The sequence below is a fragment of the Apium graveolens genome, chromosome 7 (assembly GCF_009905375.1).
Source record: "Apium graveolens cultivar Ventura chromosome 7, ASM990537v1, whole genome shotgun sequence".
NCBI lineage: Eukaryota > Viridiplantae > Streptophyta > Magnoliopsida > Apiales > Apiaceae > Apium > Apium graveolens.
This window is the reverse complement of record NC_133653.1, coordinates 197,079,492-197,099,623: the sequence shown is the minus strand read 5'-3', so window position 1 is coordinate 197,099,623 and position 20,132 is coordinate 197,079,492. Positions and strand designations below refer to the sequence as shown.

Genomic DNA, 20,132 nt, shown 5'->3' with positions numbered 1-20,132 from the left:
TTTCGTGTTGTTCGATTAATATCATCAGCATTACATGCTAAGGTTAATAACAATAACTATTGAATGATGTAGTAATGAAGTTAGGATCTCATGTGTGTTTAATATTGTTAATTCTAGTATTTAATTCTCGTATTAATTATTAGTTAACCAACCTTAATTATTATTGTCTTGGCATTGAAGAATAATCATACATTGGTGAGTAAGTTTTAATTAAATATAATTAATCAGAGTCTCTGTGGGAACGAACTAGAAATCATTCTATAATACTTACGAACGCGTATACTTGCGTGATTTATTTAGCACATGCTTTGTTCCTAACAAGTTTTTGGCGCCGCTGCCGGGGACTCGATGTTAATTTGTTTAGTTTATGTACTTGCCGTCAGTGGTCATTAGGATTCATTGATTAAGACTTGTTACTTACTGCTTCCAGTTGTGTTTCAGGTACTCTAGCGAGCGTTTATGCAAACACGTTCTCGCATTCGCAAGAGATATCTGGATAAAGCTGAGGAGATAGATAAAGCTCTTGACTTTCCAGAGAAGATAATTTTTGAAGATTCGGATAAAGAGAGTGAAAAGAAAGAACCTGAAACAATGAGTGATCGTCTAGCTCAAGCTGATCAAGATCTTATGGACTTTTCTCGGCCTAAAATTGATGACATTCAGTCAAGCATCATTCATCCGGCTATTCAGGCCAATACTTTTGAAATCAAGCCGGGCACTATTTAGATGGTGCAGAATTCTGTTTCTTTCGGAGGGGCTGCGATTGAAGATCCCAACATGCATATCAGGAATTTTGTCGAGATCTGTAATACTTTCAAATATAATGGTGTCACTGATGAGGCTATCATGCTGAGGCTTTTCCCATTCTCTCTGAGGGACAAAGCTAAGGACTGGTTACATTCTTTACGAGCTGGGTCCATCACTACTTGGGAAGATTTTGCGCAAAAGTTTCTGGTGAAGTTCTATCCAATGGCCAAAACTGCAGCTATGAGGAGTGCTCTTACTCAGTTTGCACAGCAACCAGGAGAATCTATGTGCGAAGCTTGGGAGCGCTACAAAGAGATGTTGAGAAAGTGTCCACATCATGGGATGCCTGACTGGATAGTGATCACTGGTTTCTATAATGGTTTGGGGGTCCAATCTCGACCCATGCTCGATGCAGCTTCTGGAGGCGCCTTGTGGGCCAAAAGCTATACTGAGGCCTATAATCTCATTGAAACTATGGCTGCAAATGAGTATCAAAACCCAACTCAAAGGATGATGCCTGGGAAAGTAGCAGGTATTCTGGAAGTTGATGCAGCTACAGCTATTGCAGCACAGCTCACGGCGCTGACTATGAAGGTTGATTCTTTAACCAACTATGGCGTAAATCAATTATCTAGTGTCTGTGATCTTTGTGCAGGCTCTCATGCTACAGATCAGTGTTCTCTTGTTAATGAATCTGTTCAGTATGTGAATAATTTCCAGAAACCGCAGCAACCTGTGCCCGCTACTTATCATCCTAATAACATAAATCATCCCAATTTCAGCTGGAGCAATAATCAGAATGTTGTTCAGCAGTCTTATCAGCAAGCTGTAAATAAATAGTTTAATCCACCTGGATTCCAACAACCTCAGCAATTTGCTCAAAGGCAACCATATCCTCAATAAGGAGGTGCTGCTCCACCTTCTAGTGCTGATTTCGAGGAGTTAAAGCTGTTGTACAAAAGTCAGGCTGTTTCTATCAAGACCTTGGAAAATCAAATTGGACAAATAGCCAATGCCTTGCTCAATCGTCAACCTGGCACACTTCCCAGCGATACTGAAGTGCCAGGCAGGAAGGAAGCTAAAGAGAAAGTCAAAGTTGTCACCTTAAGGTCTGTAAAAGTTGCTGATGCTGAAAAAGTAAAAGATGTAGAAGTTGAAGTTGTAGATGAAGAAGGAATGCAAAAGGAGAAAGAGGGGGAACCAAGGAAGACTACTGTTGAACACACTCTGCCTGAGGGTAATACAGGGGAGAAACAACTCTATCCTCCACCACCTTTTCCTAAACGATTGCAAAAACAAAAGCTGGACAAGCAATTTGGTAAGTTTCTGGAGGTGTTCAAGAAACTTCACATCAACATACCTTTCGTTGAGGCTCTTGAGAAAATGCCTAGTTATGCAAAATTCATGAAAGGTATTCTTTCGAGGAAGGTGAAGCTGGATGATCTTGATACCATTGCTCTGACGGAAGAGTGCAGTGTTGTGCTGCAACAAAAGTTACCTCCAAAGCTTAAGGATCCAGGTAGCTTCACCATTCCTTGCACCATTGGAAAGTTGTCATTTGACAAGTGCCTTTGCGATTTGGGAGCAAGCATCAATATGATGCCGTTGTCTATCTTCAAAAAGCTGAATTTTCCTGATCCGAAGCCCACCTACATGTCTCTACAATTAGCTGATCGTTCGATTACATACACACGAGGCATCGTGGAGGACGTGCTAGTAAAGGTGGACAAGCTCATCTTTCCTGCAGATTTTGTCATTCTGGATTTCGAGGAAGATAAGAAGATTCCCATAATCTTGGGAAGACCTTTCTTGGCTACAGGCCGTATCTTGATAGATGTGCAAAAAGGTGAACTCACTATGAGGGTGCAAGATCAAGATGTGACATTCAATGTGTTCAATGTGATGAAATTCCCTACGGAAGATGAGGAGTGCTTCAAGGTGGATTTGGTCGATTCTGCAGTTACTTCAGAACTTGATCATGTGCTAAGGTCTGATGCCTTAGAAAAAGCCTTATTGGGGGATTTTGACAGTGAAGATGATGAAGGCAATGAGCAGTTACAATATCTGAATGCTTCTCCTTGGAAACGGAAGTTAGACATACCATTTGAATCTCTTGGTAATACTGATCTCAAGAATGCTGAGGGAAAGCTCAATCCATCTATTGAGGAAGCACCTACTTTGGAGCTTAAACCACTGCCTGGACACTTGAGTGATGAGGACAAGATCTTGAGGATTCTTAGAGAATTCAAATCGGCCATCAGATGGACTATAACAGATATAAAAGGGATCAGCCCTTCATACTGCATGCATAAACTTCTGCTAGAGGAAGGTAGCAAGCCGATTGTTGAGCAACAGCGAAGGCTTAATCCTATCATGAAAGAAGTGGTGATGAAAGAAATTCTAAAATGGCTGGATGCAGGAATCATATATCCTATTTCTGACAGTTCTTGGGAGAGCCCCGTGCAATGTGTACCTAAGAAAGGAGGTATTACTGTGGTAGCAAATGAGAAGAACGAGCTCATCCCCACTCGAACAGTCACATGATGGAGGGTATGCATGGACTACAGGAAGTTTGATAAAGCCACGAGGAAGGATCACTTCCCTCTTCCATTCATTGATCAGATGCTTAACAGGTTGGCTGGTCATGAGTATTATTATCTTTTGGATGGCTATTCGGGCTACAATCAGATTTGCATTGCACTAGAAAATTAAGAGAAGACTACTTTCACTTGTCCATTTGGCACGTTTGCTTTTTGCAGAGTTTCTTTTGGCTTATGTGGTGCACCTGCCACGTTTCAGAGATGCATGATGGCCATATTCTCTGATATGATTGGAAATAATGTCGAAGTGTTCATGGATGACTTCTCCATCGTTGGACATTCGTATGATGAATGCTTGAATAATCTCCGTTTGGTGCTCAAAAGGTGTGTTGAGACCAATTTGGTGCTCAATTGGGAAAAATGTCACTTCATGGTGCAACAAGGCATCATTTTTGGGCATAAGGTCTCTAGTAAAGGTCTTGAGGTGGATATAGCCAAGGTGGGCGTCATTGAAAATCTTCCGCCACCTATTTCTGTGAAAGGAATCCGTAGCTTTCTTGGTCATGCGGGTTTTTATTGCCGTTTCATCAAGGACTTCTCTAAGATATCTAAGCCGTTGTGCTACTTGCTCGAGAAAGATGTGCCTTTCAAATTTGATGATGAATGCTTGGCAGCATTCGAGACTCTCAAGAAGAGTTTAATTATCGCACCAGTTATTACGACACGTGATTGGAGAGAACCTTTTGAGATGATTTGTGATGCAAGTGATTATGCAGTGGGAGCAGTTCTTGGGCAGCGAAAGACTAATATCTTTCATGTGGTCTACTATGCTAGTAAGACACTAAATGGAGCCCAATTGAACTACACCTCTACTGAGAAGGAGCTCTTGGCTATAGTTTTTGGTTTCGAAAAATTTCGATCTTATCTACTTGGGACAAAGGTGATAGTGTTCACTGATCACGCTGCCATCCGCTATCTGGTCTCAAAGAAGGATTCGAAGCCTAGACTTATTCGTTGGGTTCTCTTACTACATGAATTTGAGTTAGAGATCAAGGATCGAAAAGGTACTGCAAATCAAGTAGCTGACCATCTCTCTGGATTGGAGAATCCCAATTCTACTTCACATGATAAGACATTGATCAACGATACTTTTCTGGATGAGCAGTTGTTCGCAATTCAAGAGGAAGAGCCATGGTTCGCAGACATTGTGAACTATCTTGTTAGCAATATAATGCCTCCTAATATGAATGCGGCTCAAAAGAAGAAGTTTCTGCATGAGGCGAAGTGGTACATGTGGGATGAACCATATTTGTTTAGACAAGGAGCTGACCAGATCATCAGGAGATGTACCCCATTCTGTGAGACGGAGGGGATATTACGAGACTTTCATTCCACAGTTTATGGTGGACATTATGGTGGTGAAAAGACAACAGCTCGTATTCTTCAAGCAGGTTTTTTCTGGCCTACATTGTTTAAGGATGCACACAGTTCGTTTTAAGGTGTGATCGTTGCCAAAGAGCTGGGAATCTTTCCAGAAAAGATGAGATGCCTTTAAATGTGCTACTTGAAGTTGAGGTCTTCGATGTTTGGGAAATCGATTTTATGGGACCATTTATCTCATCCTGCAATAATCAGTACATCTTGCTGACAGTCGATTATGTCTCGAAATGGGTAGAATTCAAAGCTCTACCGACTAATGATGCAAAGGTAGTGTTGAGTTTTCTTCATAAGCAGATATTCACAAGGTTTGGAACGCCACGAGCAATCATAAGTGACGAAGGGTCGCATTTCTGCAATCGTAAGTTCACTTCTATGATGCAACGCTATAATGTGAATCATCACATTGCTACTTCCTATCATTCGTAAACTAATGGTGAAGCTGAAGTGTCTAATAGAGAGATCAAGCGCATTCTAGAGAAAGTCGTTTGTCCGTCAAGGAAAGATTGGTCTTTGAAGCTCGATGAAGCTGTTTGGGCTTATAGAACAGCATACAAGACTCCACTTGGGATGTCCCCATTTCAAGTTGTCTATGGTAAGGGATGTCATTTACCTGCGGAACTTGAGCATAAGGCTTATTGGGCATTGAAGAAATTAAACCTTGATCTAGATACATCTGGGAATAAGCGAATGCTTCAGTTAAATGAACTTGATGAATTTCAACTTCAAGCGTACGAAAACAACAAAATGTACAAGGAAAAGGTAAAAAGGCGGCATGACAGGAAGCTATCGCCTAAGTCATTCGTGTCGGGGCAACAAGTTCTTCTATTCAACTCTCGTCTCTGACTTTTTCCTGGAAAGTTGAAATCAAGGTGGTTTGGACCATTTATCGTCAAAACTGTGTTTCCACATGGAGTGTTGGAGATTTTTGAGAATGACCCGGGCCAAGCATTCAAAGTAAATGGTCAGAGATTGAAGCACTATTATGGGGATACGGAAAACCGTGTTAGTGCCGTTTTATTATCAACTTGATCACATAACTCCACGTCAAGCTAATAACGTAAAAGAAGCGCTTCTTGGGAGGCAACCCAAGATATGAGACCATAGGACACCTTAGAATATAGTACTTTATCCAAAAACCCAAAAAAATCAGAAAAAAAGTTGCAGAATTTTTTTTTCCATAAGCCTAGCATGCGCCCACGTGCTAGGAGCGCGCGACCGCGTGCTGGTACCACGCGACCGCGTGCGTCCCTGATTGTTGAAAAATCGTTTTTCAGCCTAAAAAAACAAAACAAAACAAAACAAAAATTCACAGAAAAATATAACCCATTAACCCACGATTTTCCCCCCATACCTTGCCACAATCCCCACTCCTAATCAAATTCTAACCCTAATTTTGCCTTATAAATACATACAACCTCTCCATACACATCCCACACACTTTCACTCTACAAAATCTCTCCTACACACCAAACACAAACTCTCCAACTCTTATTCTCAGTTTTCATGGCCCCAAAGAGATCACGAACAGTGGGTAGCAGCAACACCAACCCGACTGCTACTGATTCTTCGAGGAATACTGTTGTGAGGCCCCGATTATTGGATAGGGCTGCTGAAGAAGAGTACACCAAGCTTCTGACTAAGCCTATTATGAGGGATAGGGGGTTCTTGCCATCAGGGAGGGATGGTAAGTTGCTACCGATGATTGCTGAGAAGGGATGGATTACATTCTGCGAGTCACCTGAGGCGGTTCCGATGAGTATCATTCGCGAGTTCTATGTGAATGCCAAGGCCGACAAGAATGGGTTTTCTGTTGTTCATGGGCTTACTGTTGATTATCAGCCAGAGGCGATTCTCCGGATGATTGGACAGCGACAAAGGAAACCACAAGAGGAGCATTGGAATGCAAAGGCCCCTGAAGACTTTGATTTGGACTTGATTATTGCTACTCTCTGTCAGTCGGGCACAATATGGAAGTTCAAAAGGGGATCCAATGATTATCGTAGTTTCCCTGCTATCGTGATGAACAGGTATGCTCGTGCTTGGAATGCGTTTATATGTGCTAATATTCATCCTTCTTTGCATGCACATGAGGTTATAGTGGAGAGGGCGAGGTTGTTATGGGGAATTCTGAATGATGAATATTATGTGGACCTTGGTGAGTACATCTACCAAGGGATTTTGAAGTTTTTGAGGGGGAAATCGCAATATTCTATCCCTTATGCCTCTATTGTCATGAATCTTTGCAAGGCAGTTGGAGTCCAGTGGCCTTTTTATGAGCAGTTGCAGATGCCGGCCGCTCCTATTGATTCATTGACTTTGAATGTGATGTAGGAGTGGACGGGTGGAGAGCCCGAGTCACATGGTTTGGGGTATCACCTTCCAGGAGGAGTTCCAGCAGCTAGTTCTACCATGGCTAGGTCCATTCAGGCTCAGGGAGAGGCAGGCTCTTCGGGAGCTCAGGGAGGAGATGGTTCAGGATTTGCTGATGTCCAGTACAGGAGGCTTTCGAGGAAGATGGATGCGATGTATGAGTCGCAGAGTTGGTTTGCGGAGGAGCTCACCCAGACACTTGGGACTGCATTTAGAGGCCTTGGAGCTAACATCCAGTGGCCCATTTTTGGTGAGGATTCTACTTATCCACCTCCTGACACTCTACCCTCTGAGGGTGATGATGATAATTTGTCTGAGTAGGTATACCCTGTGTTCCTTTCTATTACCTTCACCGGGACAGTGAAGATTTTAAGTTTGGGGGTAGTAGTTAAGGAAAATATTTGTGTGTGTGTCATATAGTTGCATTTTCATGTTAGTTTAGTTCATATAGTTGCATATTTTTGCCATATAGTTTTTATTAAGGATTTATAGCTTTATTTATCATGTCATATAACTCATGCATATACCATGATCCCTTTGTGTTGCTTTACCGATTAATATGTGATATTGATGCGAGTGTAGTGATAGCGTTAAAGTGATGTTGAATCTTGTTAGGTTGATATGCATGCTAGAAACACTTGTAATTTCACTAAGCCTTAGAGTATGCTTAAGGACTAGATTGTTGTCATGATTTGATGGTTTTTGAGGTTAATCTATTGCTTATACTTAGAATGTATGCTAGGCTCTTAATGATAAAAGACATGAAAAGAAAAAAAAATGTAATTCATTGCTAGTTGTGGCTAGGCTTCAAATTGCTAGTAGCCGGCTCGTATTGTATACGAGTAGTCTAGGGTTCAGCAAGATGGAGCGAAATGCACTTGCTCAGAAATTGAAAAAAAAAAGAAAAAAAGAAAAAGAAAAAGAATGGTTTAATACACAATTAATCACGAGTGGGCTCTTTGGTATTCGAGTTATTAAGTTCTTAGGGGACGTTGTGCCTAGTGACCTAAGGCTTTTATAGTCTGGGATCCGCTAACCTAACGCTCGCTAAATGGGTACCATTGCATAAGTCTTTTGTGGACCTCACTCATTGCACGATCAAATAAGCATTTGTTTTATGTGTTGAATAAAAGCATGATTCCGTAATAAATTCCAATAATCTTGAAGTGTTATAAGTCATTTTGTGTCTAGAATATATTCTTCGTTTAAGCTTGTGATTGCCTTGAGGATAATTAAGTTATGGTGATTGATCTAGTTTCGAAGCATATATGTTAAGCATTCGCACACACCACATTTCTAGTTGTATGTTAGCTTGCGTGATTTGATTGATCTTTAGTCGCCTAATTGCATTTATTGATATGTCATGCATTGTTTGGTTTAGTCATCGCGAGGGAATCACAACATTCATAAGAGTTGTATTCATGCATGTTTTATTCTAAGTTTGAGTCTGTGATGCTTGAGGACAAGCATCGATTCAAGTTTGGGGGTGTGATAATTGGAATTTTATACCACTTAGAGCATCTCATAACGGCTTGAATTGGTGTCTTGAACTCAAGTATTTTTTGTATTTGACGCGTTTTCTAGTGTTTTTGCATTTCAGGGTATAACTTGCTTAGATAGGTAGTTTTCATCAAATAAAGCTTAAGGAAGTACTTGGAATCAGTCTAGGGTGATGAGCGAAGAAATCAGCAAAAATAGAAGCAAAATAAAGTATTTTCCAGAAGGGTAGCACGTGACCGCGCGCCAGGAGGAGGCGACCGCGTGCCAGCAAGCGGCCGCGTGGAGACAGCAGGCGACCGTGTGCGTGCGGAATTTTAGAATCTGGATTTTATTAATTCCAGTACAATTGGGCTTCTGTTGGCGCTGGTTCTCTTGGGCTATTATATAAACCTTATGGGAAGACATTTTCTTCATCAAGAGCAAGGGCAAGAAGACCGTTTTAGCACGCAACAACGAAGAAGAGGAAGCATACGTTTATCTTGTGATTCTTTTAATTCGTTGTAACAGTGGATGCTAGTTTTCTTTATGCTTTGAACCTTAATACTCTTGTGACGTACTTCATTATTTATTATTTATTTTCATCTTTATATCATTGTGTTATTATCATGCTTTCATATGAACCCATGGTGACGATGAGTTCTATTATGGGCTAATCGTGATCATGGGATCCTAGCGGATTTACTATGGAATTCTTTAGTTAATTGTTTAATACCTTGGTATGTGGTGATTGTATGATATCTAGTATAGGTTGTGCTTATTCATCTTATATGCGTCGCGAACATGTAAGATAGCCTGTTAATCTCTTGTGAAGCGACATTGAATCTTGAGATTTAGAACTTGCCATGCTAGCATAGGTTCATGTATTGTATGCATGATTAGTGGGTAACTCTAACCGTTTTACTTGCCCTGTGTAATCATCATGAATAACTTGTGCTTAAATCGTTATGTTGTTAAATTCTGTAGACATATAGGGTCTCAACATAATTGATGCCTATTCAACTTCTATCTTAATTGTGGATGCTTTGGAGAATGGTATTCGTACAACGAAAGTTGGCATTTATCAGTTTCGTGTTGTTCGATTAATATCATCACCATTACATGCTAAGGTTAATAACAATAACTATTGAATGAAGTAGTAATGAAGTTAGGATCTCATGTGTGTTTGATATTGCTAATTCAAGTGTTTAATTCTCGTAGTAATTATTAGTTAACCAACCTTAATTGTTATTGTCTTGGCATTGAAGAATAATCATACATTGGTGAGTAAGTGTTAATTAAATATAATTAATCAGAGTCCCTGTGGGAACGAACTAGAAATCATTCTATATTACTTGCGAACGCGTATACTTTCGTGATTTATTTAGCGCATGCGTTGTGCCTAACAAGGTGGTAAACGAAGGTGATCTCCTTTAAGCAGTTGATTCTCATAGGGGGAGAAGCAAGATAGATATGTGCTTCTTAACAGGAAATGTGGTTGTACAAAGGAAGCTACTTATGATTACTTTAAGACTGAGAAGTGTTATCTGGCAGAGATTTGAAGAACCAAGGAAATGAAGATCAAAATACTTGAAGATCAATTATGTGCTAGAGAAACAAGCATCTTTCATTTCAGTTACTCAAGAAATCTGGAAATGCAGTATTTGATCCAGAAAACCAGTAGCATTATTTACAAGTCCTGGTACTTTACTTTTTTAAGTTGTTAGTTGAGTTATCCTCTCTATTTAAGTTGTTTGTTAGGTTTAACAATCAACTAGGGGGAGATTGTTGGTGAGACTTTGTAGCTGTATGGACAGTTACGCGATAACTCAACATGAGAAAAACAATAGAACAAGACAGGTTAATAATACTACCACTACACAAAAATTATAAGAAATGAAGACAAGACAAATATAAAGAATCAAAAGATTAGAAGAAAGCGCGAAGTCTGTTTACAGATCATTGAAAGAAGTTCATTAATATGATCATGCCTCAGTGAAGAATAAAGGTTAATGACTTTCAGGGTTTCAGAAATGATGAAGATTCAGTGTATAAGTGCTACAAGAAGATTTCAGTGTATCAGCATTGATTGAAGATAGACAGTGTTCGAAGAATAGGAATATGAAGAATTGAAGACATGGTATAGACAGAGGTTAAAGAAGACAACTGCAGTCTTGAAGCTATACTCACTAACAGAAGTTCATTTATATGTTCAAGCATCAGTGAAGAACAGTGAATGAAGTATTCAAGATTGTAGTAGCAATGAAGACATTGTCTACAGTACCAGAAAGGATTCCAGTGAAAGTACAGTTGTTTATTGACAGTTAGTGTTCGAAGCAATAAAGTTATTGCAAGCTTAAAAATGTAATCAAGGCTATAGTACGAAGACTTGAATCAGAGCTAGCCGTCTGTGAACCAGACCAGTTGCACTAGGCGTCAGCGTTTCATGAAAGGAATCTGAGTATTATCATTAAAAGGATTGTTAACTGAGGATTCGTATCAGGGAATACAGGTTTTATGATTCAGACGAAGACTCAAGAGAGAAGACTTGAAGATAGGACAAATCAGGGAATGCAATGCTCTATAGAAACTAAGTCAAGGTGATCACTACCTTGTAGTAGGAGTAATCCTGATCAGTCTATTGGTCTTCAGAAGCAATATCCTGGAAGTATGGTTTAATATCTCAGTATAGGAGTTGATCTTGACTTAGTGTGATACATAGAGAAGTGGAGTGAATTTTTTCTAAAGAAAAAACACCCTCTGCTCCCCTCTGATCTCCATTGAGAAGTGGAGTGAATTTTTCTAAGGCAAAAACATTCTCTGCTCCCCTCTAGTCGCCATAGAGAAGTGGAGTGAATTTTTTCTAAGGCAAAAACACCCTCTTCTCCCCTATGGTCGCCATAAAGAAATGGAGTGAATTTTTTCTAAGGCAAAAACACCCTCTGCTCCCCTCTGGTCGCCATAGAGAAGTGGAGTGAATTTTTTCTAAGGAAAAAACACCCATTATTCCCCTCTGGTCACCATAGAGAAAAGGGATGAATTTTTCGAAGGCAAAATTTACCCTCTATACACTCTAGTCACCACAGAGAAATTGAGTTGAATTTTTCTAAAGCAAAATTCACTCTTGGTCGCTACAGACTAATTACCTTGGTCGCCACAGAAACCTCAGCCACAGCTTTATTGAGTTATCAATTGAATTATGTGGTAAACAATAGGCCACGTATTTAAACAGATATAAAGTCTACACTTTGAAGCAAAATGAATCAGTTGTATTGTTCTGAGTTTTTATTTTCTTCTCCAATGAGAGGAGATAAAACATCAGCAAAGAAAATTCAGAGAAGCTCCGGGCACATTGTAAATCCGTTATACTTCTCACCGGAGTAACGTTATAATGCCCGGTTTAATTCTTGTATATTCATAGGGGCATTATAATCGTTACACTGTAATTAAATCCTTAGACAAACAAAATCTAGATCATTATATAGGATTTAATTTATTGATCTTTGTAGAAGCAAGAACATTGTTGTTCTTGGATTGTAGCCTGTTAATTTATTTACCGGAGTGTAGCAACACCCCTCGCGGATTTATTTATGAATATATACTTCCCCGAATATTTTGTGTTCTTCGTTTTATATTCTCAAATACTATTCACCTCAAGAACACGGAACCACTAACCAAGCACTAAATCTATATCCGCTAAAGATTTGAATTTTTTTTAATTTAGTGATTATCGTATTCAACTCCCCTTTCTACGATAATTCGGGACCTAACATTCATCAACAAGCGAAAGGTCGAGAGCTGGACTAATCCTAAAAAGTCCTGATGGATTCATGATACAGACAACTATATCCTTCGGCTTCCCGACAACAAATAACCAGGCGGAGTATGAGGCATTGATTAAAGGACTGAAGCTTTCCAGGACTCTCAGAGTCCAGGACTTAAACATTTACAGCAACTTCCAGAAAGTGGTCAAGCATACAAATGGAGAATATATAGCGAAAGACCCAATTTTGGTAAAGTATCAGGCCCTAGTTTAGAGCTACTTAGCATCAATACCAAGATATCAAGTCCTGCAAATATGTCGCGAAGAAAATGAAGAAGCGGACACTCTGTCCAAACTAGTTTGAAACTCATCAGATCTAGAATGCTTGGTTTACTTTGAAGAACTACAAAAGCTATCCATTGAGGTTGAGGAAGTCCTAGAAATCGGGAACAACCAGAAATAGATGACTCCTTTCATCAACTACTTGAAAAAAGGAGAACTCCCAGAAGACAAAGGGAAGGCTCAAAGACTAAAAGCCAAAGCAGCCAAGTTCTTCCTTGAAGAAGGACTACTATACCGTATAACCTTCTCATATCCTATTCTAAAGTGTGTCGGACCAGAAGAAGCTAATTACTGTTTAATGGAAGTCCATGAAGGGATTAGTGGAGATCATATGTCTACAAATGCCCTATCTCACAAGATCATAAGACAAGGCTACTACTGGACAACTATTCACCAGGATGCAGTAGAGTTCGTGAAAAATGCAAGGAATGCCAACTCTTCAGCTACGTGTCCCGGATGAGCCCAGTCCTACCCTCCTCAATCTTGTCTCCAATCCCCTTTGCTATTTTGGGTATTGATATCATGGGACCCTTTCCCCGGGATAGAGGAGATCTAAAGTACTTGTTAGTTGCGATTGATTACATGACCAAATGGGTTGAGGCGAAAGCAATGAGGATAATAAACCAGCATGACTGCATAAAGTTTATGGAAAATATTTTGATGAGGTTCGGGATCCCAAGAGTTCTAGTATTAGATAATGGGCCACAGTTCGTTGGATCAGAATTCGAGTCCTACCTCCAAGAGCGAGGAATCAAGCACAAAAAGTCATCAGTAGCATATCCCCAAGGAAATGGTCAAGTAGAAGTCACAAACAGAATCCTGTTCCGAGGCATTGAAAAGAGACTTAAAGAAAGCAAGAGAAAATGGCCAGAAGAACTTCCAAGTGTATTGTGGTCCAACAGGACAAGCCCCCGGACAAGCATAAGAGAAACTCCATTCAATCTAGCCTATGGTATAGAAGCAATGCTACTTATCAAAGTAGGATCACCTTCCCACAGAGCAATAAAATTCAACAAAATAGCTAACAAAGAAGGACTCAGAACAAATATGGAGTTAATTGATGAAGTCCGGGACCAAGATGTAGCAAGGATGGAGGAATATAAGGAGAAAACAAAAGAGCACTTCAGCAAGAAGTCCAGATTCAAAAACTTTCAAATTGGAGACATGGTTCTTCGGGACACAGAAGCCTCAGATCCTACAAACACTGGAAAGTTAATGCCCAAATGGTAAGGACCGTACAAGGTCAAAGAAGTCCTAAGGCCAGGAACCTATAAACTCATGAATATGGACGATTCTGAAATTCCCAACACCTGGCATGGACTCAGGCTAAGTAAATTCTACCAGTAGCAAGGAGAAAGAAAAACACCAGCAACCAAACACTTATAGCCTATGGCAAGCAAACACTTTATTAATCTACATTTTGTATGAAGTAAATTTGAAATCAATGAAAAGCGTTTTCTATTTCACTTAGCAATATTTTCAAAGCAACCTAAGTCCGGGCAAACTACGAACCCGGACAAGCCAACTACTTTTACTTAGAATTATTTTCGCAAATAAAAGCAACCTAAGTTTGTTATTCCCTAACAATACACCAAGAATTACAGAAGGGGGGGTTGAATGTAGTTCTGGCTTCTTTTCTTGATTTTAAAAATGTTCTAACTTAATACATATAACAATGTTTGATTTGCTGAAGTGCGGAATAGAAAGATAATTGAAATCAAAGCACTAAGTAATAAAACACTAGGCTTTAAAACTTTCTAATGGATTTGAATGTATCCACCAGATATATATATATATATATATATCAGAATGAGAACTCTGTGAAGCTTTGAATAGCTCACAGCTGCTTTACAAGTTGAACAAAAAAACTACAGAGAAATTCTTGCAGAATACAGTTTGATATGTTTCTCTGAAAATAAATGTGCTTAGTTAAATATTCTACTTGCTACACTTGGTTTATATATCACCAAGTTATATGACAGTAAGACAAGATAATAAAACAAAAACATGTCTAGTCTAACTCCATGCTGCTTCATTACTCTATTCCAGCATCTTTGAAAATCTTCACATTTGCATGGAAATGGTAATGCTTCTTTGTTCTCAAAATCCTGCTTAACAGGCTGCCACATTCCTTTTGCAAACACCCAATGCATGTGACTGTGTTGTCACTATCAACAGCTATTTTGAATTTAACCATCCGTCGGGACTATATTGGTCATCCGTCGGGAGTCATGTTGATTATTCGTTGGGAGCTTTGTTGATCATCCGTCGGGAGTCTTGTAGATCATCCGTCGGGAGTCTATCTGCCACTTGACTCTATTTCACTTATACAGAATTACAAGACATCTCATATGTACAATTAGTCAACCTATTCTGCATATCAATCTAGTAGTCAATATGACTTAGAGAACCCTACACAATCTACTAAACTAAAACAAGTTGTTTGCAGAAATGTGCTACAGTACTTATTTGTTACATAAGCTACACTCTTGATGGATGTCAAATTATCATCCATCAGGACTATAAAGTTCATCTGTCGGGACTATATTAGATCATCCATTAAGAGCTACAAAATTAACTAAGTTAAATCTACTAAGGTGTTTTGTTTAACTTATCATCAAGTTCACAACATATTCCTAACAATCTCCCCCAATTTATGTCTACTGAAATTGTAGCCATAAATTAAGGGAAACTTGATGATAACAAAATACCCTAAAAATATTGATTGAAAGATAGTTGATAAAAATGATAAGTGCTACAATTTTATTGAAAATTAAACAAAGCAAAGTGTACAAAGAGTTCTCACAATCATTATCAAGGTGCTTCTCTAGTCTGAGCGGATGATTTCTATTTCCTTGATTGTCTGGATTTCTTCCCAAGCTTCCTGTTATTCTCTTCTATTTGATTCTGGAGTTGTCTGTGGAATTCAAGTTCATCAGCTTAAGATAGATCCAGCTTTTCTTGTATTTCCAAAAGAGTCTCATTGCTAGAGATACTCAATTGGTCATCCAGTCTGAAGAATCTTCTAACTCCCTTATCATCTATGAATTCCATCAACTAATAAGGCCTTAAATGCATTCTTTTTCCTGTGAAGGGAATTGTAAGAGATCTTGGAAGTGCATTCTTGGCTTTATCACTCCTTAGATCTTCTATCTTCTTTAGAACCAAATTCTTTGTAATTATATTGAAACCAAAGTTCTTCTTGAAGGATGAGAAGATGTTAATCAGTACATAGCAGCTTTCCTGAAGAATCCTGTGAATTGGCCATGTGATTTCTCTCCCTCCCTTGTACTTGAACACTAGCCTTTCAGGAAGATGTCTATGAGCATCAATCTCTCTTACTTCTTACAATTCATCCAAGTAGAGTTTTATTTCTGAAAACTCCTTGATGTCACAGATGTATAAGAGTTCTCCCTTGTTGACTATAGGTTGAGATTTGGTTAGGGTCTTGGATCTAAAAGTCGCAGGCTTCACTTTCTTGGTTACTTTAATCTTTGTCTTCTTTGGCTTGTTAAAGATAGGTAAATTGAATTCAGGAATTGGAAAACTTTCCTAGTCTATTGGCTCATCCTTGGAAATTATAGGTTCACCATGAAAGTTCTTTGTTGAATCTACCTTGAATTCCTCATGTATCACTGAGGGCATGGATGTTTGAGTTGATGTTGTAGACTTTTTGGGAATGTAGTCCTCCATTTCCTCATCACTAAAGTCCAATTTTCTTTTGGAGTGAAGCTTGTATCTGAATTTTCTTTTCTATGGAGGTTCATTTTGCATTTGTTGATCTTGAGCTTCAGTAATCACATGTGGTTTTTCAGAAATCTCAGTTGTAGATTTGACAGCTTGAAGTTTGGCCAAGATAGCAGCTTGCTCCTTCTTTTGTTTGAGCTTCTTATCTTCTAAATCAACATGCTTCTTTTCTTGCTTGATCCTTTCTTTTTCTTCCTTCTTAGCTTCTACAAACAGAGGGTGTCCAGCCACCACATAGATCTCTTTTCCATTCCTGTAAATTTTGGCAATTCTCTTCTTTTGAACTGAATCAGATGGATATTTGTAAAATGTAATTGACCTTACCAACAGCTTCTTTTCATCTGGTCTAGGTATCTCAAACATAAGATCCACAGGGTTTTTATCTGAAAACTTTGAATAGTTCCTTTTAGGCTTCAAAATTATATTGGCTTTTGGAGATTTGATGCATGAAGTTTGGCCTTTTTCCAAGCTACCAAGACTCATTTCATTCGCTGAGATTTGTGTGACTTGTGAGTGGTGATGAAAAGTCTTGTCTGGTTTCTGTATCTAACCAAATTTCTTTTGAATATCTGCTTCAATCTTCTTCCAATTATCATCTAGCTCCTTCTCAACTGCTACTACATCAATCTTTGTCAGTTTGTCATTTGATTCCAGTTTTGCTGCTGCTAGATTAATGAGATCAATGCTATCCATAGCTGGTGGATTAGGGAAAGCAATTATTGGCATAATTACTTTGCTGACTTGAATGTTGAGTAGTTTCTCCCCCTCACTTGATGAACCTTTCTCCCCCTTTTTGTTAGCATGAAGTTGTTGAGAAGAAGGGAGTTGTGCAGCCACCAACTGTTGGAGTAGAGCAGTCTGAGCTTCCTGATTTGCAAGTATGTTGGCCACTGACTTCTCCACATTAGACAACCTAGAGTCCATGGCCTCATCCTTTCTGTTTAGATCAGCTTCTTTCCTTAGCTTTTGAGCTATCTCAGTCATGGTGGTTCCTGGAAGTCTGGCATCCAACCTTGCCACAAAATATTGTTTGACTTCAAAAATTTCTTGCTTCATTTCATCCACACTTTGACTGTGTTGGACATCTTGAATCTTGTGCAGTTATAGAGATTTAAGATATGATGTGAGTAACCTTTTAGTGCTGGCACTTGTGGATGCCTGAATTGCTGTTTGGGTATCATGAATCAGCTTGAATAAGGTGGATTGGAGATGTGAATATGAACACTCTTTAGTCAGCATCCAGGAAGGAATATCTGCATCTCCCTCTATGCTCATGCTATCATCCTCTATATCTTCACCATCATCCCCAAAAGAGTCTTCAGCCAATTCAGGATCACTACCAGTTGTAGATGGCATAACAGTGATTGCATTATTTGCCCTTTGTAGAGAAGCAGTTGTATGCACTAGGTTCAACATCTTCTCAGCATCCTCATTTCCCTGTCCAGCTAGAGTTTGATAAGCTGGAATAGGATGAGTAAATGTCTCAGCATCTAGGGAGATAGAATTTAGGACATCTTGATATTCTTGCTGAAATAGTCTCTCCCTTTCTGCATGACTGACATCCATTGACTCACTAGCAATGGTGTCCACCCTTATAACCCTGCACCTGCATTTCTCTCATGATCTCTCTTTTGTTACATCAAGGGCTCCCCTTGGATCACCACCGTCACACCCTCCCCTTCACCTTCTAAGGTGGGACTCCTCTCACTCTCTTTTTCCAGGATGGAAGAAATAGCCTGCATGAGTTCACTCATTTCCTCTCCTTTTACCTGGGAGCAACCCAGCCTCTCACTCAAATCACTCCCTTACCTCAGTCCTAAGAGTGATTTTACAACTACTAACTCATCTACACTTGTAACAATAGTTGAAATTTCAGTGTGTATAGTGAGTACCAATATGTGAGAAACATCCATCGGGGTAGTAGTTAGGATAGCCGACCGATGACTGCTGTTAGGCAATCCGTCGGGATACAATCACTAACCGATGGATGAACGATATCCATCGGAATAGAAGAAATGAATGAGTTTGGAGTGGAAACTATTATGGACTCTGTGCAGATTGATGAAAATTTGGGCACAGATGTTTCATCATTTCCTGAAAGAATTGGCAAGTGAACCAACAAATCATCCAAAAGATGATGCTCACTTGCACTAGATTTTGGCTTCCCCAACAGAATTAAAGAAGGGGAATCATGAATTGATGTGTTGATCATATCCACATCCAGAGAATTTGTGGGAGGGTTTGGTGTTTGTGGTGCTTCTATTACTAAAGATTTTGGCTGTGACTCCACATTTATTGGAGCCACATTAAGCTGACTTTGAGATGATGTAGTGACTGAGTCTTTATCTTCAGTTTGCACTGTGTGTTCCCTGTGCATTCCCAAGGGTTTTAGATCTCTTCTTTCTGGCATAGGTTTGAGGTGAACTTGTGTCCCTTACCCTCTTGGCCTGTGCTCCTGGTTGGGAGTTTGTTTTAATAGTAACATCCTTTTGGGAGGATGAAACTAAGTTGTGCTAATTTCCTTATTAACTACCACAGTTTGTTAGGAAACTGTGGTATGGCTAGGCTTGGGTACACTTACCTCACCAACCTTATCCTTAGGGTTTCTTTGATTTTCACCCTGTCCCTCACCCAACTCACTACCCTTCACACTCCCCTCTTTAGGTTTGGTAGATTTTGCTACTGGTTTCTTTTGAGAGAAACCAGAGGGGCCTTTCTTTGTTTTGGATTTTGAAGTTTTTATTTTGGTAGCTTGGGTAGGTATCTGTTGGGTCATTGACACAGATACCATAGCTACACTTAAAGGCAAAGAAATTTGTGAGGTTGGAAGAGTAGAGACAATGGTGCTTACCTCACTTACCTGAGGGCCCTCCATGATTGGAAAGTAGAATAGGGGCACCTCTTTGTGATGCCTTTCTCTGTTGAGATCTGCAATTATTCTCCTTTCTTAAACCCAATAATCCAGTTTGTTGGTTGGGTTCTCAATAGCAATATTCTCAATAAGATGGTTAGCAAGAATCATAAAGAATCTAACATAATAGATACTTTTACCTCTCTTATTAACTTCCCCTAACTTATAGCCTAGTTTAAACATAACCATGTCACTAAAATTATGATAATTATCAGTAACTAACATATAATGCATGTTAAGCATGGCAGTATTGACAGAATCAAACTTGCTTATTTTACCAGAAAACACCTTGGTAACTACATCACACAGATAACTCCATTCCTTTCTAAGACCTAGCGTTCTAATCTCACTTAACTTAGAGGTAGGAAGTGCATAGCCAATAGAATTAAGCATGGTAACTAAATTAGCATCTGTGTGTGGAATAGTAGTAGTGTTTTCAAATCTTAAAGTATGCTTGAATTGTGTCACTGTTAATTCAGAATTGCTTACCTTTGAGTGTGAAAGTTATGGTTTTATCTATAGACTGGTACACAATAGTTTTCCATATCTCCTCAACAAATTCACAGTAGATTGTGGGTGATTCCAGCATAGCATAACTGAGTTTGCAAACTTTCACAAAATCCATCATTTTGTGAAAATCTTCAGACGCCGGAATTTCCTTGTTCACAAGAGCTACAAAGTTGTTCTTCTCATAGATAAATCCAGACTGAGACATGATTTTGACTACTGGTGCCATTGTTAAAGAGAGAAAAATTGCAGAAATAGAGAGAGTATTTCGTTGGAGAAGAGGAGAGAT

General features: G+C 39.3%; 1 protein-coding gene and 1 non-coding gene across 2 annotated transcripts; one reads left to right on the top strand and one right to left on the bottom strand.

The window, feature by feature from the left end:
• Positions 1–983: 983 nt before the first annotated feature.
• LOC141675443 (small nucleolar RNA R71) lies at positions 984–1,091 on the bottom strand. The gene has a single exon (XR_012556096.1). It is a non-coding gene; the product is annotated as a small nucleolar RNA R71 (small nucleolar RNA).
• Positions 1,092–12,799: 11,708 nt separating this feature from the next.
• Positions 12,800–13,138, top strand: LOC141674314 (uncharacterized). The gene has a single exon (XM_074481041.1). It carries the CDS (start codon positions 12,800–12,802, stop codon positions 13,136–13,138), a length of 339 nt encoding a protein of 112 aa, XP_074337142.1.
• The last annotated feature ends 6,994 nt before the right edge of the window (positions 13,139–20,132 follow it).